This window comes from Podarcis gaigeae, assembly GCF_964106915.1.
Source record: "Podarcis gaigeae genome assembly, chromosome: 9".
In the NCBI taxonomy this organism is placed as follows: Eukaryota; Metazoa; Chordata; class Lepidosauria; order Squamata; family Lacertidae; genus Podarcis; species Podarcis gaigeae.
This window is the reverse complement of record NC_139685.1, coordinates 5,990,398-6,016,402: the sequence shown is the minus strand read 5'-3', so window position 1 is coordinate 6,016,402 and position 26,005 is coordinate 5,990,398. Positions and strand designations below refer to the sequence as shown.

Genomic DNA, 26,005 nt, shown 5'->3' with positions numbered 1-26,005 from the left:
ATTTTTAACGAAGCATTTACTGTATTTAATGCAACACAAGTTAGTTATGCAATTGAGCCTTTTGCAGAGAGCGAGAGTTGGGTGTCCCCAAAGGGGGACTGGTGGTGGTGCTGCGTTAAGTGTTGCTTTCCAAATCAAATTTTTGTTTTGTGATTATTGTTAGTTGCCTGGAAATGCACATGCAAAGCTAATGACCTGTTAATATTGGGGAATTTCAAAGGATGAAGCGGGTTTTGGCCAATGCAATTTTATTGCAACAACTAGGGCAACCCCACCTTTCCTGCTTGTCCTTCAGACAACTTCTAGAAGCCCGGCACTTTTCAACATTTATTTAAAAACGTGTTGAATACAGTTACCCACAGGGACATGCTAAGAAACACCGATCAAGAGCCACTCTTAAAATTATGAGTTTAGTACCAAAGACAACAGATCACAGCAGAGGATGGGAGCCTGAAGCCGCGTCGAGATCGAGGGCGACGGACTTTCTTGCCATCAGGCTCGGGGCTGAGCTTGCCTCCAATCCTCTTCCATTTTTTTACTAAAGGTGCGCGCTTTCCAAAAGGGGAGTTCAGCATTTCGCAGCGAGGCTTATTCGGGCCAGAGCTGCTCAGCTTCTGCTGACGCTTCTATCCTCCGTCGACCTGATGCGAATCCAGGTCTCGCTTCTCCTCTTCCCCGCCCCGCTTTGCAGACGCGCGACCGCGGAGGCGGAGTTCCCACGAGCGCCGCCCCGCCTCTCCTCTCCCACGGGTGGCCGCGAGGGGGCGCCCGAAGGTGCGCTTCTGCCGGCGCTGCTCCGCCTCCCGCGCCGCCGTTCCGGGAAGCCAGGCGCCCCCGCGGGGTCCCAGAGAGGGCCGGGTTCCGCTCGCCAGCCTCCGGGGGCCGCATGGGGTGGTCGCCGGGATGGCCGGCTGGGCGCCGCCGCAGCTGGAGGACTTCATCCTGACCGAGAGGCTGGGCAGCGGCACCTACGCCACTGTCTTCAAAGCCTACAGGAAGGTAGGGAGGGCAAGGGCCCCGCTTGGGGGGCGGGCGGGGGGGATGGCGCGAGCTCCGGGGTTGGGGGGCGCAAATGCACCAGGCGCAGGGAATCCGCCCGCCTGACCCAGAGGCCGCGGCGCGGAGCCTCCACGCCCGGGAGCAGCCTACCTGGGAGCAGGGAGAGGACTTTCCCGGAAGCACTTTGGCTGTCCTCTGTCGGAGGCAGGATGCAGGGGGGTTGATATTGGGTGTGGGCGTAGCACTAAAAGGAGACACCCGGAGTCAGGGGTCGGGAGAACCTCTGGCGCTCAGGATGTTGCTGAACTTCGGCTCCCAGCGTCCCTGGCCCTTGGCCCTGCTTGCTGGGGCTGATGGGAGTTGGAGTCCAACAGCAGCAGCCAAAGCTTCCCCCATCGCTGCCCTACGTGGTTTGGGTCCGAGGTGTAACTTGACTGGTAGAGTATATAATCCTTTCAGCCCCACCCTCAGCAAAAGGTGGATTCCTGTGGGCGCATCCTTCACCCTAGCCTTAATTTTTTGGGTGTTGGGGACTCTTGACCCACTCCATGGCCACCCTGGAGGTTCCTTGCTTGCAACACTGGTTTTTGGATCCAGGGATGGAGTCTGAGTCATCAAATCAGCTTTGAGCGGAAGGGGCAATCATCTCTCAGCAGTTTTTTCACTATTTGCTGTGATCCTGTCCTGATCTCAGTTGATATCCCAACTTAGATGTTCTCCTCTTCTCCAGCCTGCCGCTCTCTCAGCACTCAGATTTGGCCCTCCAGCCCTCAGTGACCCTCCTTAGCCCCCTCCTTAAATGTTTTCACCTACCTGGAGTGAGCGTTCTTGTACCTCTTGCCCCCTTGGGTTGAGGGTGAAGATCAAGGGAATGTAGAAACTGCCCCGTCACACAAACCTGTGTTTGTTGCTCTGCCCGCTTTGGCCTCTGGCCTTGCCCATCAGTGGCCCGTGGCCTCCAGATGCCTCTTCAGAAGGGAAGGCGGCCCCTGATGTGGAAAAGACATTCCCACTCCTGATCTGAAGGAATGCCCATCTCCATAGCAACTTCCCTGGACCTCGCAAGACCTTCCCTGAGATTTCCACCATCAGGACTGATGGTGCTTGTGTTGCTGACATTCCTTTGCACGGTGTTGCGTGTTCTTTTCCTGGCTAGAAGGACGTCCGGGAGGTCGTGGCAATCAAGTGCGTCAGCAAGAAAAGCTTGAACAAGGCGTCTGTGGAGAACCTCTTGACAGAAATCGAGATCCTCAAGACCATCCGCCATCCGCACATTGTGGAGCTGAAGGACTTTCAGGTGGGGAGGGGAGACCGGGCTGGGCTGGGGTGTCAGCCAGGAGGACTCTGGAAGCCTCCAGCTGGAAAACTGGGGAGCTTTTATTCCTCGGATGTGTGACTCATCCGATAAAGTGGGACACCTTTGGCGCTCTGGATGTTGCTGAGATTTGTGTACCACTATATCATACAGAAAACAATACCAAAGCAGTTTACGGTAATCTCACTATATAAGAAAAACACATGAAAAATATGAAATCGGAGACTTGTCAGCTAACTATTATGAAAAGATGTATTCTGTGTTTCATGCATGAGCCTGGCAGAATAGCAAAGATTTCAGCAGGTGCTTAAAGGCCGAAACAGAAGGCAGTCCTTAGCTTGGTTTAACAACCGACCTCTGGGACTTGTAGCTCCAAGAGAGGAATAGGGGTATCCTAACAACGGGGTGCAGGTGGTGCTGTGGTCTAAAACACTGAGCCTAGGGCTTGCCGATCAGAAGGTCGGCAGTTCGAATCCCTGCAATGGGGTGAGCTCCCGTTGATCGGTCCCCGCTCCTGGCAACCTAGCAGTTCGAAAGCACGTCAGAGTGCAAGTAGATAAATAGGTACCGCTCCGGCAAGTAGGTAAATGGCGTTTCCGTGTGCTGCTGTGGTTCGTCAGAAGCGGCTTAGTCATGCTGGCCACATGACCCGGAAGCTGTACGCTGGCTCCCTCGGCCAATAAAGCGAGATGAGTGCCGCAACCCCAGAGTCGGCCACGACTGGACCTAAAGGTCAAGGGTCCCTTTACCTTTACCTTTACCTAAAGGTAAAAGGTAAAGGTACCCCTGCCCGTACGGGCCAGTCTTGACAGACTCTGGGGTTGTGCGCCCATCTCACTCAAGAGGCCAGGGGCCAGCGCTGTCCGGAGACACTTCCGGGTCACGTGGCCAGCGTGACATCGCTGCTCTGGCGAGCCAGAGCCGCACACGGAAACGCCGTTTACCTTCCCGCTGGTAAGCGGTCCCTATTTATCTACTTGCACCCGGAGGTGCTTTCGAACTGCTAGGTTGGCAGGCGCTGGGACCGAGCAGCGGGAGCGCACCCCGCCGCAGGGATTCGAACCGCCGACCTTTCAATCGGCAAGTCCTAGGCGCTGAGGCTTTAACCCACAGCGCCACCTGCGTCCCTTACCTTTACCTAGTGCCCGTTAAACTACAGTTCCTAGGATTGCAGGGGTGGGGGGTGGGAGAGGGAAACCGTGACTGATTAAAGTGGTAGGATATTGCTTCAAATGCAGAGTGCAAAACTGCCCCAGTGAAGCTAACTTAGCAAAAGTTATTACATTTAATACCACCTCCAAAAGTCAATTCCAATTATGACCCTCACACCTGAAAAATAATAATGCCTCTGCCCTTTGTTTGCATGTGTCTACTATGGGGGTAAACTGAATGTCTCCTGGTGGGGGAGTCCGATCAGCCACAAGAATGCTTGCTTTGTGTTGCCTCCCTCCTGAGGATTGCAGTCGACGAGACACATAGCGAGGGTGATAGATGCTCTGAACAATTAAAGCCATTTATGTGTTAATACTGGTACTCAAAAGTAAATTCCTGAGTTTTCAATAGGGCATATTCCCAGGTTGCTGTGCATAGGATTGCACTTAATGGCATCACCCAGCTGCTTCCACATTTGTGTTTTCATTCATAAGGACTAGGAACTTGCAGACAGAGGAATGAACTTGATGGAGATAGGACAGGGTTTGTCTTTCTAGAAGCCTGATAGCGCCTGTTTGCCTTTTAGTGGAACAAGGACTACATCTACCTGATCATGGAATTTTGTGCTGGGGGTGACCTGTCTCGCTTTATCCACGCACGGAGGATCCTGCCAGAGAAGGTGGCTCGCATTTTCCTACAGCAACTGGGTAAGGAGTTGGAGGGGAAAGGAAAAGAAGTTGGGGATGGAGCTCATAGGTAGAGCGTACCATTTGTGCACAGGAAGTCCCAGGGTTAAATCCTGGCATCTCCACTTTTAAAAATATCCGCCATGGGGTTTGGATTCAAACTGTGCTCACAAAGAGACCTATTTCATCTGCAAAACGGCAAAACCATTTGCAAAGAGAAAACATCAATTTGTGGGTGCGGCTCAAACTGTGCCTGCAAACTTTATTTGGTTGGAGAACCATGTTGCAAAATGCAGAGAAGTGTGGCTTTTCAAAGGACCGCTGTGTTTCCCTTTACATCTTGGCTCGAGATGTGTGGCAGCAGGGAGTTGCATTTTCTCCCCTATCTCCGTGCCAGAAAAAGGAAAGGAAATCTTGGAGGCAGAGGAGTCTGGTTTTTTGGGAAGGAGACTGTTGGCTGGAGAGGGATGGCTTGACAGTCCCCTGCCACCTGCAACACCACTGCTCTCTCCTGTTTGTCCCAACAGCCTGTGCCTTAAAGTTCCTCCATGACAAGAATATTTCTCACTTGGATCTGAAACCTCAGAACATCCTGCTGAGCTCCTTGGATAAGCCTCACCTCAAACTGGCAGGTTGGTGTGGGGCAGGGCGGGGCTGGGCTTGCCCCCCAGGCTCAGGGGGGCTTCTTTCAGGCTTTCAGGCTCACATGCTCCTCCCCCCCCCCCATTATTTTTCTCGTTCATGTGCCAGTCTTTTATTTCAACCAGTCAATCCCAGTGGCTAGTATTATAGCCACACAGAGAGTCAGAGGTTCCCCGTGCCTTCTTTAGCCATTTTGGTACACCTTTTGGAGATATTTTTAATGTATAGAAATAGTTAGGATAAATCATAATAGATAATGATAAAAAAAATTAGAAATACCAAATGCAACAAAGTAGAAAGCTAGAGCAATACAGTCACTGATAACTGTACAGTGGTACCTCGGGTTACAGACGCTTCAGGTTACAGACTCCGCTAACCAAGAAATGGTACCTCAGGTTAAGAACTTGGCTTCAGGATGAGAACAGAAATTGTGCAGTGGCGGCAGCAGGAGGCCCCATTAGCTAAAGTGGTGCTTCAGGTTAAGAACAGTTTCAGGTTAAGAACGGACCTCTGGAACGAATTAAGTACTTAACCCGAGGTACCACTGTAATGTACAATGGCCCTGAGTAGGGCTACCTTTCCTCACTTTCCTCACACAGCTGAAAATCCTAGGGAGATCCACTTTCTTTTACCAGTGTGGGATTTCTGGTTGGCTGTGGATACCAGGCCAAGCTTACAATGTCATGCCCGATGACGGTTTTTCTGGGTCACCTTCCCCCTACCCCCCCTCCATGCCAGATTTCGGATTTGCCCAGCACATGTCCCCAAGGGATGAGAAGCATGTGCTGAGGGGCTCTCCACTCTACATGGCTCCCGAGATGGTGTGCAACCGGCAATATGATGCCCGCGTGGATTTGTGGTCCGTGGGGGTGATTCTCTACGGTAAGTCCATCCTTCGGATTTGAGGGGAGGTTGGGGCTCTGTCTTGACTTCCCAGGCGCTGGCTTAGCTCCATGCTGGAGCTGAGAGACTGTGCAAAATGAATTGGGAGGATTGAATAATAGAATCACAGGATTATGGAGCTGGAAGGGACCCCGAGGGTCATCTAGCCCAACCCTTCGTAATGCAGGAATCACAGAATCCCTGACAGGTGGCCATCCGACCTCTGCTTTAAAACCTCCAACGGAGATTGAAATACCTATGCTAAAAAACACACACACTGCATATTCTTACGTTCTGGATAAGGTGTAATGGAAATAAAATGGCAGAAAGTGCTGCGTGTAGCTGTGATCTCCGATGGGCTGGAATTTCAGTTGCTCTTTTGAAGTCCAGAGTATACAAAGCCCTGCCTGTATCAGGGTTCTTTATTCCCCCTTTGCCAGCGTTGAGGGCTAGAAACTTAGCTCATTTTTAAAAGGGAGAGAATCAAGCGTAGTTCTGCCTGCAGTTGCTCTTGCCTAATCCTACATCCGCCTCCCTGCCCACTTTCTGACTATGCCCCTTCCTGCCTTCACTGGCCCCAATCGCTTCCATTTTTGTGGATGCCGGTGTCAATAACTATAAAGCTGACTCTGGTATCCGTGGCTACTCGCCACAATGGCCTTTTCCCCTCTCCTCCTTCGGAGGCTATCTTGGGTTCTTGTGGCAGTTGATCACTGCTGAGCATTGGGGCTGGGTGGTGGTAATTCAGCCTAGCGGGACGCGGGTGGCGCTGTGGGTAAAACCTCAGCGCCTAGGACTTGCCGATCGCACGGTTGGCGGTTCGAATCCCCCCGTCGTTCGATCCCAGCACCTGCCAACCTAGCAGTTCGAAAGCACCTCCGGGTGCAAGTAGATAAATAGGGACCGCTTACCAGCGGGAAGGTAAACGGCGTTCCGTGTGCTGTGCTGGCACGCCAGATGCAGCTTGTCACGCTGGCCACGTGACCCGGAAGTGTCTGTGGACAGCGCTGGCTCCCGGCCTCTAGAGTGAGATGAGCGCACAACCCTAGAGTCTGGCAAGACTGGCCCGAACGGGCAGGGGTACCTTTACCTTTACCTTTTTAATTCAGCCTAGCATGTGACACACATGTGGCTCCCTTTCTTATTTGGGGGTGGGGGCTTCTTTCCCTTCTCAGAGGCTGTGTTTGGCCGGCCACCTTTTGCCTCCAAGTCCTTCACTGAGCTGGAGGAGAAGATCCGCAGCAACCAACCCATCGAGGTAACCTCATGGCTCCTGGGGGTGTTGGTATTTGTGCAGTCATGGGGAGCAGTGGCGTAGCGTGGGTTGTCAGCACCCGGGGCAAGGCAAGTAATTTGCGCCCCCTAACCCTGGATTTGCGCCCCCTAACCCTATCCCTAACCCTAACCCCCAGATGTTGCGCCCGGTGCGGCCGGCACCCCCTGCACCCCCCACACTACGCCACTGCTGGGGAGGGACGGAAAGGAGGTTCCTTGCCCTGCCCTGCCATCCTGACCCCAGCTCCACCACCACCTGCCACCAGCTATTTAAAGATTCCCATCACAGTTCTTCCAACGTCCTGCCAAGATCGGTCCAACTTGACACTCCTGTAGGGTTCAGTTTGCAGGCAGAGGTGAATGTAACTTGGTCTGATCATCTCAAAAACGTCATTCAGCGGCTTGGCCTGGTTCAATCCAGACCCGAAGGGGGGGGGGGACGACTGCTGTCAGGCAGAGTGTGGGGGATTCTGCCTCCCCCTGCCCCTAATTGGTTCTCAGACTTTTTGGGACCACTCCCTCCCCCCTTGGTTCCACAGACTCACCCCCAGTGCCCCCGACCCCACCCTATAAAAAGCAGTATTCAGAATAGCCGTTTGCATGACCCACTAAGGAACGCAATAATGCAAGAAATTTCAAAACAGCAATCGTTAATTGCACATATATCTAAAATCCAATTAAAATAGTTTAGTTTAATTAATTCAACAAATCTGACAGTCATTTGTACCTCCAGGGTCCCCCTAGGAAATCCCACTGCCCACTGCCTGGATTAGACTGTAAGCTCCTTGGGGCAAGCACCTTCCTTTTCTCCTTTTGAAAATACGTGTTACTCTCTCGAGAGCCTCATGGCTATGAAAGTACCACCATGGGCCAGTGGGACCACAATCCTTTGCGTGGCACTCCTGCATCCATGAAGGGATTTCTTCCCCCGTTCCGTTTCCATCTCAGCGCTGCTGGTGCCCAGAGGTGAGGTGAGGTTGGGAGCTTCTCTACCTGTGTCTCAGCCTTCTGCCTTGCCCCCCCACAGCTCCCCAGCCGCCCCCGCCTCTCACTGGAGTGCCAGGACCTCCTCCAGCGCCTGCTGAAGAGGGACCCCCAGCAGCGCCTCTCTTTCCAGGAGTTCTTTGCCCACCCCTTTGTGGACATGGAGCACATGCCCGGCTTGGAGAGCCTGGGCAAAGCGGTGAGTGGGAAGAGGGCTAGAGAGAGGGTGCGGGGGGCGGATTTGCAGGATGTGGGTCTGGGTTATCCGCTGGGCACTGGAGCTCGTGAGGTGGGGGGCTGCCCACCCCTCTGTAGGCATGAGGGCAGCCATCTGGCAACGTGGAGGGGAACCATCTTCTGAATGTGGGCATAGAAATGGGTCCATTTCCCCATCACCCCAAACAATGCTCCCTGTCTCTCTTTGGGGGCAAGAGCTTGCTGAGAATGCTGGTTCTCAGAGGCAAAAGTTCCTAAACACAGAGGGATGCAGCTGTACAAATAATAATAATAATAATAATAATAATAATTTATTTATACCCCGCCCATCTGGCTGGTTTCCCCAGCCATTCTGGGCAGCTTCCAACAAAGTATTAAAATACAGTGGTCTGTTAAACATAAAAAGCTGCCCTAAACAGGGCTGCCTTCAGATGTCTTCTAAAAGTCTGGTAGTTGTTCTTCTCTTTGACACCTGGTGGGAGGGCGTTCCACAGGGCTGGTGCCAATTCCCTCCTCCAGACACTTAACCCAAAGGAAGGGGGCCCGAGGGCCACATTGCCTTCTGGGCAGCTTTCCAGGGGCCGCATACTGGCGGAAGGCAGCTTTGGCTTGCACCTGAATTCAGCTGTTATTTTACACACACATCTATCCAGGCAATCAAGATTCATCAGCTCCAAGTCCAAGGACGCTTTCCAGCCAAGCAGAAGCATGGGGAGAGTGTGGGGCAGGGCCAGGGAGCGGGTTGGCCTGGAGAGGGCCCTGAGAGCATGATGGAGAGGCTTGGAGGGCCACATGTGGCCCCCAGACCTAAGGTTTTCCATCCTCCGTTTAGCCCAAGCTGAGCCTGCGCTTGGTCCTTGAACCAATTCCCCTCTTCCATTCCTCCTCTCCCGCTTTTCTCCATCCTGTTTCTCTTCCCTTTACAGTCGTCTCTCGTGACAGAAGCGATAAAGAAGGACCAGGAAGGCGACGCTGCCGCCGCCCTTTCCCTCTACAGCAGGGCCCTGGAGTACTTCGTCCCCGCCTTGCGCTGTGAGTGGCCCAGAGGCTTTTATTGTTCCCCTCTCTGCGGAACTGCCCTGCCCCACAATTGCAGCTCGGCTGCTTTGATTGGCAGAAGCAGCTTTGTTACGGGGCCAACAAAATTCCCATTCCGTATTTGTAATAAATTGATCTTTTTATGGTGGCAACTCCTACACTTTGGAACTCCCTGTTGACGTCAGGCAGGCACCTTCAGCATACTCTTTGCGGCACCTGCTAAAAACATTCTTGTTTAGACAAGGCTGCCCAGATGCATAGAAAAGTGTTGCAAGTAAATCTGCCTTTAGTTTATTCTTGATTTTAATTTTTTGAAAGTTTTAAATTATTGTTGTTAACTCTTCCTATTGGTCATTTTATCACCCTTTTTGTAAACTCCTTTGAGTTTGGGGGTTTTTTTTACAATCAAGCAATATATACATTTTATGAAATACCATATTTTTCGGCCCATAGGACGCACCGGCCCATAGGACGCACGAAGTTTTTTTGGGGGGAAATAAAGAAAAAAAAAATTCCCCCCCCCAGGCGCTTGTGGGGCCGGCAGCGGGGCCCGCCTGCAGACCAGGTCCGGGGACAGTGGGAAGACGCGCTGCGCCTCCCCGCTGTCCCCGGAGCTTGCGGGGCTGGCGGCCAGGAGAAGCACGCGTCTCCCCGCCGTCAGCCTCCAAACCACATCGGGAGTCACCGGGATGGCGGCGTTCCGCCTCCCCACTGTCCCCCGACCTTGTGGGACTGGTGCTGCGGCTCTCCTGAAGCCTGGAGAGCGAGAGGGGTTGGTGCACACCGACCCCTCTCGCTCTCCAGGCTTCAGCGAAAGCCTGCATTCGCCCCATAGGACGCACACGCATTTCCCTTTCATTTTTGGAGGGGAAAAAGTGCGTCCTATAGGGCGAAAAATACGGTAAATTAAATGAGAACAACATATTTATTTTCGTATCTGGAGCTGCCTGCGTCGCCTGCCCCAGAGTCCACTTCCAAGAGGGGCAAGTTCTTGCCCACAGCAGGTTGCCTTCCTGGCCCTGCCTTGCTCTTCTTCTGTCTTTGGTAGGCAAGCAGGACGCATCACAGATCTCCATCCATCTTAATCCCGTTAGGACGTAAAATGAAATGATTTCAAAGGGGAAGAAGGGGGAAGACAGGTGTGGTCTTACGCTCCATCCTTGACCATTTCCATGGGGCAGGACCCATGTCATAGGATCGTGGCTCAATTGGCAGTGGGTCCATCACCTGGTGAGACTGAAGGCAGCTGCCCCACAGTGCAAGGGCTTCGTGGATCACAGGGGGGATGGGCACATGCCCAAGGGCAAGGGGCTGACCCAGCTGACTAGCCAGAAGTGGGCTGTCTCCAGGAATTCCCCGTAGGAGTGCACATGTCCAGAGTGTTGAGGCGTTCCCAAAGCAAAGGAAGGATTAGACTCTGATAATGAAAATACACACAGAGGCTTGAACCAGCAAGACTCTGGGAGGAGTGCGTATAATAAGAATTCCTGCCCACCCTCCGGCCCAGGTCGTTTTATTCACAAAAGAACTTTTTTACACAGTGTTCGTAAGAACCAATCAGATTTCCTCTGAGCATTTCAAAAAAGCCCACGTGGGACAAAGTTAGATCAGAAGAAATTCTTTTAACTACAAAGAAACTATTTCCTACTTGAGCATGCATAGTAGCCCAGAGTAAATAAAATAGGAAGCGAAGAGGAATGCTTTTAGGAAGGTCATAAACAGGAGTAAACAATATTTACCATCTCCTTGTGAACTCTCTTCCTGGCCCTAAGATTAACAAAACTAGCAATAGTTACATCAAAGAAACTGCCTACTATCTTTTATGGCTCAGGATGCCTGATGAAGCAACTGACGACTGGGCTGTGTGCATGACCTGTCAATCAGAGAGAAATGGACAGTAGAGGAAATGGCCAGAGATGCAGAGGGTTGTGGGATTTGATCAGAAATTATTGTCAGTGAATCGAACCCAGTCAACGCCATGCTTTCATAGTGGACACAATGGCTTGATGCATATTTTATAATTCCTCATAGTAATCCCATCTGATCCCCACACTCTGGACATGTATACTCCTACAATTCCCTTGCCTAGGATCTTTGCAAGGCCTCTGAAACATGGGAGAGTCTCTCCATCTCTGAGTCTGGGAGGAGATACTCTGCTCTGAGCAGGAGGCGGGGGGACGGACGGGGGACTTCTGCTTGCTCTGCCTACTCCAACCCCCTCCAGAAACAGAGGCTGGTTGATGTCTGTCCGTCTCCCTGATGCAGCTCGGAGCTGACGATGGAAGACGGGGAGTTGTACTGGGACAGTTTCCCATTTTCTTTGCTCACTCCATGGACTTTCCCCTTTTCCCTAACCTGCCTCTGTCTTGCCACCCTCAGACGAGGTCGATGTCCGCAGGAAGGAGGCGATCCGATCCAAGGTCAGTTGACAGTCCTCCTTTTCAACCAGTGGGAAAGCTGTGAATTGGGGCGCCTTTGGGCCGAACTGGAAATATCGGGTGGGTGCATGAGGTCATGGCCAGGGTTCGGCCAATGAGGGAGCAGAGCAGTGGCGCCTGGTGCTCATTGGGCAGAAGGCTGGGCGGTCAGTGGTAGGCAGAGCCCATGACAGGCGGAGATTTGTTCTCGTTTTGACCGACTTAGCCCAAGGGCTGCTCAGAAGAGCCGGAATCTAGTCTGATGCCTTGGAATCCATGTCAAGGCCCAGGCTTGCAGGCCTTCCTGAGATGTCACACCACCAGAACGTAAGCAGATCCCTTATGCTGGATCCGGCCAGTGGTCCATCTAGTCCAGAATCATCTTCTTGCAGTGACCTGCCAGAAGCCCTCAAGCCGGACCTGAGCCCAGCAGCACCTCTCCCTGCTTTTGGCTCCCAGCAACTGGCCCCCAGGAGCAGGCTGCCTTGAGCAGTGAAGGTAGAAGATAACCTTCGTGGCTGGGAGCCGCAGGGCTGGTGTCACAACCAAGAAGGCCCTGGAGGTGCCTGCTTTTCTCTTGCACCTCTGAGAATGAAATTTCGTGACTGTGTCGTGTTGTTTCCTTGTGCTTAGGTGAGCGAATACATTTCCCGAGCAGAGCAGCTCAAAGCACTGGTTGCTTCCAGCAACAAGGCCCTCCTTCAGCAGGGCTGCCCTGCCAGGGACATCTTGAAAGGTAATTTCCAGAGCAGAGGACCAAGTGGGGCACAGGGGGCGGGGGGCAGGTGTCTTGTTTTTGAGAACAGCAGCCAAGAGCACTCTGCACTTTGCAACATGTTTTTGTTAGGAAATAGGAGTCAAACCAAAAGGCCCGATAGCTCCTTCCCTTCAGGAATATATGAATACAGTGGTGCCTCGCAAGACAAAATTAATCCATTCCGCGAGTCTCTTTGTCTTGCAGTTTTCTCGTCTTGCGAAGCACGGCTATTAGCGGCTTAGCGGCTATTAACGGTTTAGCGGCTTTAAGAAAAAGGAAACAAACTCGCAATTTCGTCTTGCGAAGCAAGTCCATAGGGAAATTCGTCTTGCGGAACGACTCAAAAAATGGAAAACTCTTTTGTCTTGCGCGTTTTTCGTCTTGCGAGGCATTCATCTTGCGAGGTACCACTGTATATGAAAAGATATGGTTCCAGAACTGGAATATTAATAGATAACGTGTAAAACGTGCAGGGATAAGCAAGGAAATAATATAAGAATCAGCTGAACAATGATTAAATTATAACAACACGACAAGACGGAAGAAGAAGAAAAAAGAGATCACACATGGGTGAAGGGAACGGGGGTTATAGGGGAATTTGAAATATTATTTATAATATAAAAGCTTTAATATAAAATTTCTAACTGGGTTGTATTTGTTTACAGCAAAGAGAAGGTTAGAGTAATTAGCTATGTTTTAATTTAGTTAATTATGCAATACGTTTATGTTAGAAAATGAATATGGATGTTGAATTTGATGTTTGTAATTTTTCTTTTTTCGGTTTTGGAAATAAAAAATTAACGTCAAAAAATAAAAAAAAGGCCTGATAGCTCAATGGCAAGTCAGTGCCTGAAATCCTGGAGAGTCATAGCTGCCAGTCAGTGTAGATAATACTGAACTAGATGGAGCAATGGTCAGACTCAGCATAAGGCAGCTTCCTGGTTCCTAAAATGTTGCACTGCAAAGTGTTCCTGTTCCCGGTCCTCAGCCTTGTCCTCCAGTCTGTTCTTCCTGCAGCCAAGTTTTCTCTCCCCCACCCCAAGTCAATATTTTGTGTCCCCTGAACGTATTCGGTCCCCGCTGGGCTGTTAATGGGGTTTCCTTTTCCCAAAGGTTTATTTTATATACTCCTGCAGGAATCTGAGGATTCGCATCAGCCTTCCGGTTCTCCCTCCTTGGCACAACTGCTGTTGTTTCAGCTGATAAGAACTGGCAGTGAAAAAACTGAGGTCGCTATCGGTAGATATCAGGTGCAGGAAACCTTTGGCCTTGCAAATGTTGCTGAGCTGCAACTCCCGTCAGCTGCAGCCAGGCAAGCCAACGGCCAGGGATGATTATAGAGTTATAGCTCAACAACATCTGGAAGGCCAAAGGTTCTCTCACCTGGTACATGTGACGATAATGCCACACATGTGCATCACATGTAAAAGAAGAAGAAGAGCAAAGTCCCTTCCCCCTGTGGAGCTTGCAGTTTAAAATTTGGCATGGGGAAGACAACCAAAGTTGTGGGGAGCGAGATGGAGGTGAGGTTAAGCAGAAATAAGTAGTAAATTCAGCAGTAGGTAGCTGGGCTTCCTTTCAGTCAGGGATTGGGGCTAAGGCAAGGAAGAGGACTCTGTGGCTTCCAGATATGTTTCTAGACTCCGACTCCCATTATCCCTGATCATTATTCACGCTGGCGTAGCTGATGGGAGTTGGAGAGGGCATAGTTCTCTCATTCCTGTGCTCTCTTCTCTGAAAGTTTTATGGGCTACTATGGAATGCTGTCCAAAGTCAGTCTGTGAATGCCTTTTGTCTTTACATATATGCTGTAGTAGCAGAGCCCCACGTATGCTATGGCCATCAGCAATTACCTATAGCTACAGCCATCAGCAATATTTTGCAGCTGTTTCTAACAGCTAAGAAGCCTTCCCTTTCCAATCTCTTAACTGCATGTGCTCATTGAGTTGTTTGCTTACCTCTTCTTGTTGCACTCTCACTTGCCAGGCACTTCCAGCCCTGGTCTCATCCTTCCTGTAGGACACACAGCTGCTGATCTCATTTTACAGATGGGCAAGTTGAGGCAACCTGCGGCTTAACCGTGTTGCACACTGCTTAGAGATTTTCTTTGAAATATGAAGTAGTATAGTCAACCAGGACCACACCAGTCAGCAGGCACCTAGACTGGAACCTCTTCCTGTTAGGTTTTTTACTTGCAGGCGGGTGTGTTTGAGGGGCTGTTGTGACTTGCAGAAGTTTCGAAAGTGCTGCCCTCTCCTCTGCTTGCAGCCCGAAGTGGTACAGCCTGCTCCGTCCTCACAGGTCTCTACCACCTTGCTTTGTTGCATCTGGATGCCGCTTGGCCTTGCACATGCTGGGTCGCGCCCCTTTTAATTTAATTTATTTTTTCTGCAGAGATGTCCAGGGATAAGCCTCGCCTCTACGCTGCTCTGGAGGTGGCGTCGGCCGCTGTTGCTAAGGTCAGTCACCAGAGGGGAGCAGAGAGTTGCTGATTTGTCATTGACCCCAACCTCTGTCCTGAAATGAAAACTGGAGTCTAACATTGCATTGCCTTCCCCCTCCTTGGAGGCAAGGGAGTATACCTGTCCCTGGGGAGGGACAGCATGGAGGAGACGGCTATGGGTGCTGCTGCCTCCATGGTCAGAGGCAGCGATACTTATGAGTCTCCGTGGCTGGAACCCACAGGAGGGGATAGGGCTGCTCTTGTGCATGATTCCTGCTTGTGCATTTTCTACAAACATCTGGCTGACCATGGCGAGAGCAGGGTGCTGGAATAGATGGGCCCCCACTGACCTGATCCAGTTCTTGCATTACGTTCGTTAGGGGGAAGGCGGCTGTTTGCTCCTTTTTGAGCCCTGAGCCCTGACGGAGCTGCTCTGTGTTTCTTTTCCAGGAGGAGGAGGGCAAAGATGACAGCGAAACCCTTGATCTCTACCAGCAGAGCCTGGGGGAGCTGCTGCTCATGTTAGCTGGTAAGGGGGGCAGCTTGTGGTGGGTGGGGGCTTAATGGGGGTGTAATTCAGGTAGCAAGGGATGCGGGTGGCGCTGTGGGTTAAAACACAGAGCCTAGGACTTGCCGATCAGAAGGTCGGCGGTTCGAATCCCCGTGACGGGGTGAGCTCCCGTTGCTCAGTCCCTGCTCCTGCCCACCTAGCAGTTTGAAAGCACATCAAAGTGCAAGTAGATAAATAGGTACCACTCTGGCGGGAAGGTAAACGGCATTTCCGTGCGCTCCTCTGGTTCGCCAGAAGCGGCTTAGTTATGCCGGCCACATGACCCGGAAGCTGTATGCCGGCTCCCTTGGCCAGTAAAGCAAGATGAGTGCCGCAACACCAGAGTCAGCCACGACTGGACCTAATAGTCAGGGGTCCCTTTACCTTTAATACAGGTAGGAAAAACAACCCTGCTCTAGTAAAAGCCCTTTCCTTTAAATAAGGATTCCATTCCCCAAAGCCTGCAGGAATAAAACTATGTTCACCTGCTGGCGGGAGGACATCAAGGAGGGAGCCAATCTGGCTCCTCTAGGGAGGGAGTTCCAATGTTGTCTGGCGGCAGCCACCACCAAGAAGGCGCTTTCCCATGTCCCCACCTAGTGTGCCGGACGACGACGACGAGAGAAGGGCCTCTGCTTGAAATCTCTGGGCGAGGCTACATGTGGGAGAAGAGCCTGGGCCTAAGCCAGAGAGGGCTGTGTAAGGTCTCCTGTGCAGTCTAACCCCACCTTCCACGATTGATTGATTGATTGATTGATTGATCGATTGCACTTCTCTGCCACTTCCCATTCAGTCAAATCCTAAAGTAGCTTACCACGTACAACGTAAGTCATATTAAAGACTTAACAAATCATCAGCAAAGCAACTACAAACCATAAAACACCATGAGCAAAAATATGCTAAACATCACAGTTACAGCACAAATCATATTCTATGGTTTTCTTTCCTTCCTGCCTCCAGCTGAGCCTGCGGGAAGGAGACGGGAGTTGCTGCATGCTGAGGTCTGTATCCACCTGGTCCCTGGAGCTGTGCTTGGTCCTTTGCTGCTGCTGTTATTTAGAAGTGGGGGGGGGGGAGCCCTGCAGGATGCATTTGGGGAGCCAAGGTGCCCAGCAGGGGGCACTAAAGGGTGCAGGCGGCAGAATGGACATGGCTCAGCCGCTGTGTACCTGCAGTAAAATGTTGCAGCATGGGACACCCCCGGTCCAAGATTCTAACTGCTCCATTCTACCCCCTGCAAACTTCAGTCAGCAATCTGTCACTTCTGAGCCCCCTGTTGAGCTATTTTGGGGTTCCCTACCATCAGGGCATTTTTTTGTACTTCTGCAAGCCTTGGGCAAGCCTGCTGCCACAGCTCCTTGCGATTAGTGCCCGTTTGGCTACCTAAATGATTGGCACTCACAGCGTGGACATTGGAAATAGAGGGAATTGTTATATGTATGGTGCCCCACCTTTTTTTCCGTGGGATTTGAGGTGCCGTGCAGGAGGGTTTCCATGTGGTTTGCCTTCCTGCATGACCCTCCTTTGAACTGGGGCTCCTTCTTCTTCTTTCCTCCTAATCTGACCGAGTGAATGACTGTTTGCAGATCCAGACACTGATGGGCCGAGCGGAATACCTGAAAGAGCAGATCAAGGTACAGGAGGGCACTGTGCGTTCTGTGGGGGCTGCAGCGAGGGCACGCCTGGGCATCATGTGGCTGGCAGAGGAGGCTTGGCTGGGGCAGGGCATGGAAAAATAGATTTGGGTGGTTTATTATTTCATAAGATTTATACGCTGCTTAATTGAGTTTTAAAAAAACACAAACCCAGCCTCAAAGCAAAGACAATATTGTCTGAAGATGGGCTGAGTCACTGTAGGCTCTTAAGTGCCATAGAGTTGGAAGGCCCCTCCCCATGCTGGAATCTCAAGTAAAGCATCCTTTGTAGAATCCGTGCTGTGGGAGCGAGGTGGCCTTTGGGGCTCCGTTCCTGCCTGGCATGTGCTTGGTCCCTGGGCTCGCTTCCCGGAGAAGCTCATTGCCTTTGGAAGATGGGCCTTTTTGGAAGCCCCCTCTTGGCCTGGCACAGGGGGAGGGGGCCTGCGGGGCCCTTCAGCAAATGCAAGACTCCCAATTTGCCGTGTTAGCTAGGTCTGGTGAGATCCAATTCCAGAGCCCATTCCTTTGCGTGTTCAGAGGCAGCAGGCCATTGGCTGACAGCTCTGGAAGGAGGAAGGAGGCAGGGATTAGGAGCAGGAAAGCACCGTTGCCTTCACATCCTCCTCCAGAGAGCCAGTGTGGTGTAGTGGTTAAGAGCGGTGGACTCGCAATCTGGTGAACCGGGTTCGATTCCCCACTCCTCCACATGCAGCTTCTTTGTGACCTTGGGCCAGTCACACTTCTCTGAAGTCTCTCAGCCCCACTCACCTCACAGAGTGTTTGTTGTGGGGGAGGAAGGGAAAGGAGAATGTTAGCCGCTTTGAGACTCCTGAAGGGGAGTGATAAAGAGGGATATCAAATCCAAACACTTCTTCAAGAATATGCAGGTCCTTTTGAAATACTTTAAATAAATAAAATCTTGCTGGCTTCCTGGCTCATTGGGCCAGCTGCTGCATGTGGGGCAGAACAGTGGCCCCTGTGGACTTTGGGGTCTCACCCAGCAGGATTCTTCCTCTAGCCCTGCTGTCTAAGTGGAGTTTCCATATGCAGAAACAGCCTATCTCTGAATGTTAGTTGCTCTCTCTGTGTCTGTATGGTACTCCAGTGGGGGAGAGCTGTTCCCTTCCTGTTCTCCTCATGGACATCTCAGAGGCCCGGATAGAAACATGATCCTGGTCTTAGATGCACCCTTTCTCTGATCCAGCCAGGCTGCTCTTGCACCCTCATGGAGATCAGAGGAGACAACCCACCTCCCTCTCTTCCTTCTCCTTTTCCTCCAGATGAAGGAGTCGCAGTGGGAAGCCGAAGCCATTGGCAAGGAGGGGATGCTGGACTCTGTGAGAAGCTGTGAGTGCCCGTTCTCTTCCTTACCAAGTCTTGGCTGGGTTCTGTTGGCATTCTTTCTTCACAGACTCATGGAACTGTGGGTACCCCAAGGGGCATCTAGTCCAACCCCTGCAGTGCAGGAGTCTCAGCTAAACAATCCCTGGTGGAGCGCTTACTGTATTTCATAGAACCCTAGAATGGTAGAGTTGGAAGGGAGCAGAAGGGTCATCTAATCCAGTGCAAGAATCTTTCACTCAACGTGGGGCGCAAACCCATGACCCTGAGCTTAGAAGTCTCGTGCTTTACCAACTGAGCTCTTCCTCAGGGTTATCATAAAATTCTTGCCTCCCAAAGCATTCCACAGCAGATATTTATACTTTAAAAAACAGGACATGACCATCCATGTCTACTAATCCTGACGGCTTTGTTCTGCCTCCTGCTGGCTACTTTTTACCTCCACACCCAGAGGCAGGAAACGCTTCTGAATCCTAATTGTTGGAAACTGCAGGAGAAGAAAGTTGCCCTTGTGCTCAGATCCCTTCTCGCGGGCTCCCCACGGGAATCTGGCTGACCCCTGGGAGAGCAGGATGCTGGGCTCAGTGACGGGACACGGGCCAGATCCAGGGCTCTTCTTGCATTCTTTCATGCAGGACAAATTTTCATTTTCGTATAGCTGTTCCCGAAAGCAAGCCAGAACGAAGGCTCAGTAAAGGCCAGGCATCCTCTCACCTCCCTGGGAGATTTGTTGCAAGCAAATCGGGGCGGATGCTGGACTGAGCAGGCCTGGTGCCCGCTGGGGCTTTCTGGGCAAAAGGCAGGGAGGCAGCCAGAGTTCATGAGAGGTGGAGCTGGCTAATTCTAGCTTTGAGTCTACAAGGGGCAGCACTCATAGAGTTGTAGCATTATAGTTGTAGCATCACAAGTTAAAACATCCTGGGCAGTAGGCCACGTACCTGGGCTAGTTGGAAAGTAAGAAAAGAGGCAGGTGTAGGCTGACCGAGAGTGGCGAGCCAGTGTGCCCTTCGCCCAAGTGGCTTCTGCTGAGCAGGTAATCTGGGGGAGCCCAGAGAGACACAGAGCTGCAATCTTGCAGCCCAGCCCAGTCTCCCCACTTCTGGGTTCTGGCCCTGCCTGCCACATGGTGCCTGCGACCACCGACGCCTGCCCTCCCAAGCGAATCTGCAGGCCGGTTTCGAAAGACAAAGTTTCCCCATCCCTGCTACAGGTCATCTAAGGTGAACAGTTTGCACATGCGCACATGTGCTATTTTGAGTGGAAGGGAATGGGGGTCAAGCGCCTCGTGCAGGTGTGCAAACGATACTTTTATTTTGCTTAAAGTCTCAGTTGAGGGTTGAGTCTGCAGACTTCATAAGATGAAAGCAAGGGTTGCCCAGCCCCCCCCCCCAGTAAGCAGGACTAATTGTTCCATTGCAGGGGGGCTGGGTGTGTGGAGAGGGAGAGTAGGGTGGGCGGGTTGTGGGGGGGGTGTATGTGTGTTACTATATAGACAAAAACTGTAGGAACGGCAGAGCCCCCATTTCAGAGCTCTGCTGTGCTAAGTGGAGAGGAACAAAATCCTCATGGGGGGGGGGGCCGGATCAGACACAGCAGGGCTGTCTGTGAGGTTTTGGGGGAAGGGGGAGATGGCCGCATAGTTCCTACTTCCCAGGGAGGCAGGAGATATTTGTGTCCGTCTCCTTCCAGTTTGGGAAGGGTCTGCAAGTCGCCCCTCCCCTCTCCCCCTTTTGAGCTTGACTGGTTAATTGCAATTAATGGCCCTGTTGGTCCTCTCTCCCCACACTTTCTTTCCTGCAGCTGGGCCTCAGGAGCATTGGTCTTCCCCCAGAGGAGGAAGGGGAAAAGAGACCTTTTCTTCTCCCTGCCAAATGGCCTGGAAACCATAAAGCCTGGGAGCAGGGGCCGTGTTGCACGCTTATTGAATCTGGAGTGGAGGGAGAGGCCTCACTCTGTTTTGCCCAGGGCAGTGGGGGGTGGAGGACAGGCAGATGTCCAGAAGGACCCAAAGAGACAATCCTTTGAAGGGGGGAGTGGGGAAATGCTTCTCCAGGAGCAGCCACCATGCCAAGCATGCTGCAGTAGTGGGGATTTGCTCTTTTTATTATTTTTATCAAAGCAAAATGCATTTTAGTTTGGGGGTGGGGGCAGAAACACTCAGCCTCACATTTGACACGGAAATCTCCCCAGAGGCTCAGAGGGCGCGTTTTATGATGATGATGGGGATGGTTTATCGTTTTAATCCTTCATCTTTGCTTGCCATAAGCTCCTGAGCCTGGGAGAAGTCAAATGAGGTAGAGGGGGGTCCCGGCCGGCGGCAGGACCTTCATCTGGCCAGAGTCCTGGCCTGAGCTTGTGAATGGGCTTCATGGGCTTAGTGGTGTCCCCTCGCCAAGTGGCTGCGTGTCAGTTTCACAAAACACACACGCACACACCCCAGGCTGACTTCTCTGGCTCATTCCCTAATCCAACAAAGCGCAGCAGTTAATCACATAAAAACATTTGCATCCTGCATCGCAGGGGGTTGGACTAAATGACCCTTGGTGTCCCTTCCAGCTCTGCCATTGCTACTTTCCCCTTCCTCTACAGCAGCCTTCCCTGTCTATTTGTTTTTTGTTCGGCCACCATGGGAAGTATTCAGTGCCAGTCCTACTCAGAGTGGACTCACCGAAGTTAATGAGCAGGGCTAACTTAGGACCATTGATTTCAATGGGTCTACACTGAGCAGGGCTTACAGTCCCATTGCTTTCTTGGCTTGGGTGGTGGTAGGTAGTTAATATAGACTTACAAGGGAAACCTGCTTCAAAATATTGTTGTGTAAAGTGCTTACACTCAATATGCCAGCAAGTTTGGAAAACTCAGCAGTGGCCAGAAGATTGGAGAAGATCAGTCTACATCCCAATCCCAAAGAAGGGCAGTGCCAAAGAATGCTCCAACTACCGCACAATTGCACTCATTTCACACGCTAGCAAGGTTATGCTTAAAATTCTACAAGGAAGGCTCAAGCAGTATGTGGACCGAGAACTCCCAGAAGCTGGATTTAGAAGAGGCAGAGGAACCAGAGACCAAATTGCAAACATGCGCTGGATTATGGAGAAAGCTAGAGAGTTCCAGAAAGACATCTACTTCTGCTTCATTGACTATGCAAAAGCCTTTGACTGTGTCAACCACGGCAAACTATGGCAAGTTCTTAAAGAAATGGGAGTGCCAGATCACCTCATCTGTCTCCTGAGAAATCTCTATGTGGGACAAGAAGCTACAGTTAGAACTGGATATGGAACAACTGATTGGTTCAAAATTGGGAAAGGAGTACGACAAGGCTTTATTTTGTCTCCCTGCTTATTTAACTTACATGCAGAATTCATCATGCGAAAGGCTGGGCTGGATGAATCCCTAGCCGGAATTAAGATTGCCGGAAGAAATATCAACAACCTCAGATATGCAGATGACACAACCTTGATGGCAGAAAGTGAGGAGGAATTAAAGAACCTTTTAATGAGGGTGAAAGAGGAGAGCGCAAAATATGGTCTGAAGCTCAACATCAAAAAAACGAAGATCATGGCCACTGGTCCCATCACCTCCTGGCAAATAGAAGGGGAAGAAATGGAGGTAGTGAGAGATTTTACTTTCTTGGGCTCAATGATCACTGCAGATGGTGACAGCAGCCACGAAATTAAAAGACGCCTTCTTCTTGGGAGAAGGGCAATGACAGGCCTAGACAGCATCTTGAGAAGTAGAGACATTACCTTGCCAACAAAGGTTCGTATAGTTAAAGCTATGGTTTTCCCAGTGGTGATGTATGGAAGTGAGAGCTGGACCATAAAGAAGGCTGATTGCCGAAGAATTGATGCTTTTGAATTATGGTGCTGGAGGAGACTCTTGAGAGTCCCATGGACTGCAAGAAGATCAAACCTCTCCATACTGAAGGAAATCAACCCTGAGTGCTCACTGGAAGGACAGATTGTGAAGCTGAGGCTCCAGTACTTTGGCCACCTCATGAGAAGAGAAGACTCCCTGGAGAAGACCCTGATGTTGGGAAAGATGGAGGGCACAAGGAGAAGGGGACGGCAGAGGACGAGATGGTTGTATAGTGTTTTCGAGGTTACCAGCATAAGTTTGACCAAACTGCGGGAGGCAGTGGAGGACAGAGGTGCCTGGCGTTCTCTGGTCCATGGGGTCACGAAGAGTCGGACACGACTAAACGACTAAACAACAACAACAAAGTGCTTATGGTGAGAGTCAGCCATGCCCTTGTGCATGACACTCCATTCTGTACCCATTCCTCCCTCAGTGTTCCCACCTTCTCTGAGTTGCAGCCAGGCTCCCCCAGATGTGCTGTTTTTCTTTTCTTCCAGGATAATCTTTATTGGTTTTTTGATTACATACTATACATACACATACAGTCATACCTCGGATTACAGGCGTTTCAGGTTGCGTTTTCTCGGGTTACGGACCGCCGAAACCCAGAAGTACCGGAACGGGTTACTTCTGGGTTTCGGCAGTCGCGCATGCGCAGAAGCGCTAAATCACTCTTTGCTCATGCACAGAAGCTCCGAGTTGCAACCCGCACGTGCGCAGACGTGCCGCTGCAGGTTGCGAATGCTGTGGGTTGCAAATGTGCATCCTGCACGGATCAGGTTCACAACCCGAGCGTCCACTGTATTGCATTACATTTTACATTTATACTTGCTCCTAGGAGCAGGTGTGCTGTGTTTCAAGGAGGTAATAAAGGGAGGAGGAGGAGGAGAAAAAACCTCCTCCTCGCAGGAAAGCAAGCATGTCAGGGAGATGCATTTGGCCCTGAGTAGAGCAGCTTTCCACATACAGAGCTGTTCTTGAAATAATCATTTATCTCTTATTAAACTAATGATTACAAAATAATAGTTAAAATTTTGCCTCAAATTTTGCTGCCCACTTCTTGAGCAACAGCGGGGAGCCTCAGGCCCAGGAGTTGGATGTGGCCCTCCAAGCTTCCTCGTCTGGCCCTCAGGGACTCTCCCGAGCGACAGCCTCCCTGGCACTGCTTTGCACCTGGGTAGAATGTGCCCCTGAACTCAGAGCCCCTTCCTTCTCTGGGGAAACTTGCATTAACTGCTGGGCCTGCTTTCCCCCCCTGGCTTCGCCCACCACTGACATGCAGCCTGTAAAAGGTTACCCAGAAGGGAGCGTGGCCCTCGAGCTAAAGAAGAGTCCCCTGAGATTGCTGCGTCGGATTTGAAAGTAGGGGTTTTCGTTTTCAAACAAAGATGTGAATTTATTTGGATGCTAGTCAGCCTCTTTGTGTTTCCTCTTCTGCAGCTTGTACCTTGCAGTAGTTGCCTGGATGGTGCCCACTGGATTCAGCCCCTCGACCCCCACGAACAACAGAGAGTCCTCTTGCCTGGACACAGTTTATGCACTAAAGATTCGCGGTGGCTGTTGGCATGGAATTGGGTTTGCGTTTTGAACACACACACACACACACACACACACGGAGCATTCTTTGTTAAGTGTGAGGTTATTTAAACGGTCATTGCTTGTATAGTGTAATTAATTTATATACTGCAAATTGTAATTTTGTTGAGCAGCGTTAAGTCTAAGCGGAGGCTCTTCTAAGTGTTTTAATGTACAGGAATTAAGCTCAGGGCAGCTACATGCCCCTCTCAGGAGATGCAAAGCATGGAATCAAGAGGGGGGCTTTCAAGGGTCTGATTGTATGGGGAGGGTCTTTGCTATGGGGTTTTAGGTTCTCTGGTAGGGGGAAGAGCAGAGCTCACACTGAACACTTTACTGTCTTCACCTATAAACTGCTTTCTACTTCATGCCCTCGAGAGAGATGTGCTTATTCCACCAATTTTGTTAAGCACAGGTCATGGGAGTGGAAGGAGTTGTTCTGTTCAATGAAAGAGCTTGATTAGACTTTTCCCCCCAAGAAGAAGGAAACTGCTGTGGTTACATTATCCACTAACTGGGACACCCCACAGTGTTTTATTGCTGGTGGGGAGAAAGGGAGGGGGCTTGCAGAAGAAACTGAGGATAGGTAGCTGCCTTCATGTACTCAGACAGTGAGTCTGTCTAGCTTAGTATTGTCTGCACTGACCGACAGCTGCCACCCAGTATTCCAGGCGGCGGAGTGGGGGGGGTGTCTCACCCCGTCCTCCCTGGAGATGAACCTTCTACAGGCAGAACTCCTGCTCAGCTGTGAGGCCCTTTCCCCACACGGGGGCAGCGGGGAGAGACGGAAAGGCCTTTGTTTTGCCTTGGCTGGGCCACAAAGGCTGCTGTAGCACAGAGGCAGCCAGGCCCATCTGCCTTATGTGCTCCCAGGGCGGTTGCAGGAGGTTATTAATAGAGCTCTGGGAGAACCTTGCCAAGACCCGGCTCGTCTTAGCCACAGATGATGGAGGCCCCCCCCCCCCCACTGTCATGGTTTGGGTTGGAGAAGCTTTTGATTTGTCTCCCTTCCACTCTCCTCCTCTTTCCCCACCCCCCTTGAAGGCGAAGATGGGCAGTTCCCCTCCCCCTTAACATCTGGCTTGTGCTGCTTTCCAAGACCCTCCAGGTCTCTAGCGAGGCTGCGCTCTGGAGTCGCAGCTCAAAGGAAGCAGAGCGACAGCAAAGATGATCCTGTATGAAATCCTCTCTGCAAAAATCTCTCCCAGGGCTGCGGCCGGCGTGACAGGGGGCTTGTCAAGGTGTCCCTACCTGAGTTCAACACCGTCGTAAAGCATCATTTCAGCGGCACTAACCAATGAGCAGTTTACACCTTTCATCCTGCGCAATTAGTCCCCTTGGCTGCTACCTTATTTTACACCATCAGCGAGGCAGAAGCTTCTGCAGCAGGAACTCCTGCGGTCTCCAAAATGCTTCTTTATCTGTGACAAAGCTTGCTCACTCCCTTTCTATCACGCGACATATGGCCTTGTTCTCTTCCCACCCAGCAGTTTCCCTTCAAGAACACTCTACGATTTAACCATTTGAGTCTTCAGTTATGCATGGAAGCGTGCAGAACTGAACTTAGGGCAGCAGGAAGACTGATCAGGATTCACAGATTCACTCATCCCTTTCCCTGTGCTAGTGCTCAGCTGCCCACGGCACCAAGAAGCTGACCTGGTGACCAATGCCCATTGCAGGCCAGTGGGGAGCAGACAAGAGGCAGCGGGTGGTTGAGCGAGCAAATTCTAGTTTTGTCCCATTCTGCTCCCTCCTGAGCCTCACCAGAGTCAGTGCTGAGCCTAAGGAAGAGGAGAAGGCTGGCAGACAGGGCCACCCGAAGGGGCCCACCATGGCTGGTGGCAGCACAGACACTGTTCTGGATTCCCACAATGCCCTGAGCTTGGTCTCTTTCCTAGCTGCCTGCCCGATGGGCCCTTGTGAGACTTCAGCTCTCATGATCCATGGCCATTGGTCATCTTTGCTTTTCTGATTTGATCCCGGAATGTCCCGCTTTCCCTTAGGATGTCCCCATTTTCATTGGTAAGGGACGCGGGTGGCACTGTGGTCTAAATCACTGAGCCTCTTGGGCTTGCCGATCAGAAGGTCGGCGGTTCGAATCCCCACAACGGGGTGAGCTCCCGTTGCCAAGTCCCAGCTCCTGCCAACCTAGCAGTTCAAAAGCACGCCCAAAAGTGCAAGTGGATAAATAGGTACCGCTCCGGTGGGAAGGTAAATGGCGTTTCCATGCGCTGCTCT

The 26,005-nt window shown here is 51.4% G+C and overlaps 1 protein-coding gene across 2 annotated transcripts; it reads left to right on the top strand.

Annotated features, from left to right (window-relative positions):
• Positions 1–645: 645 nt before the first annotated feature.
• On the top strand, positions 646–24,135 carry ULK3 (unc-51 like kinase 3). Of its 2 annotated transcripts, XM_083698358.1 has the most exons (16): positions 746–999; positions 2,156–2,296; positions 4,053–4,173; positions 4,680–4,784; positions 5,533–5,676; positions 6,852–6,934; positions 7,979–8,134; positions 9,078–9,183; positions 11,569–11,609; positions 12,240–12,342; positions 14,758–14,822; positions 15,257–15,335; positions 16,317–16,357; positions 16,943–16,990; positions 18,274–18,340; positions 23,633–24,135. In XM_083698358.1, exons 1-16 carry the CDS (start codon positions 904–906, stop codon positions 23,647–23,649), a joined length of 1,413 nt encoding a protein of 470 aa, XP_083554484.1. In that variant the 5' UTR covers positions 746–903; the 3' UTR covers positions 23,650–24,135. The 2 variants fall into 2 exon arrangements, with proteins under 2 accessions (XP_083554485.1, XP_083554484.1); XM_083698359.1 differs by lacking the exon at positions 16,317–16,357 and having other exon boundaries at positions 646–999.
• Positions 24,136–26,005: the final 1,870 nt, after the last annotated feature.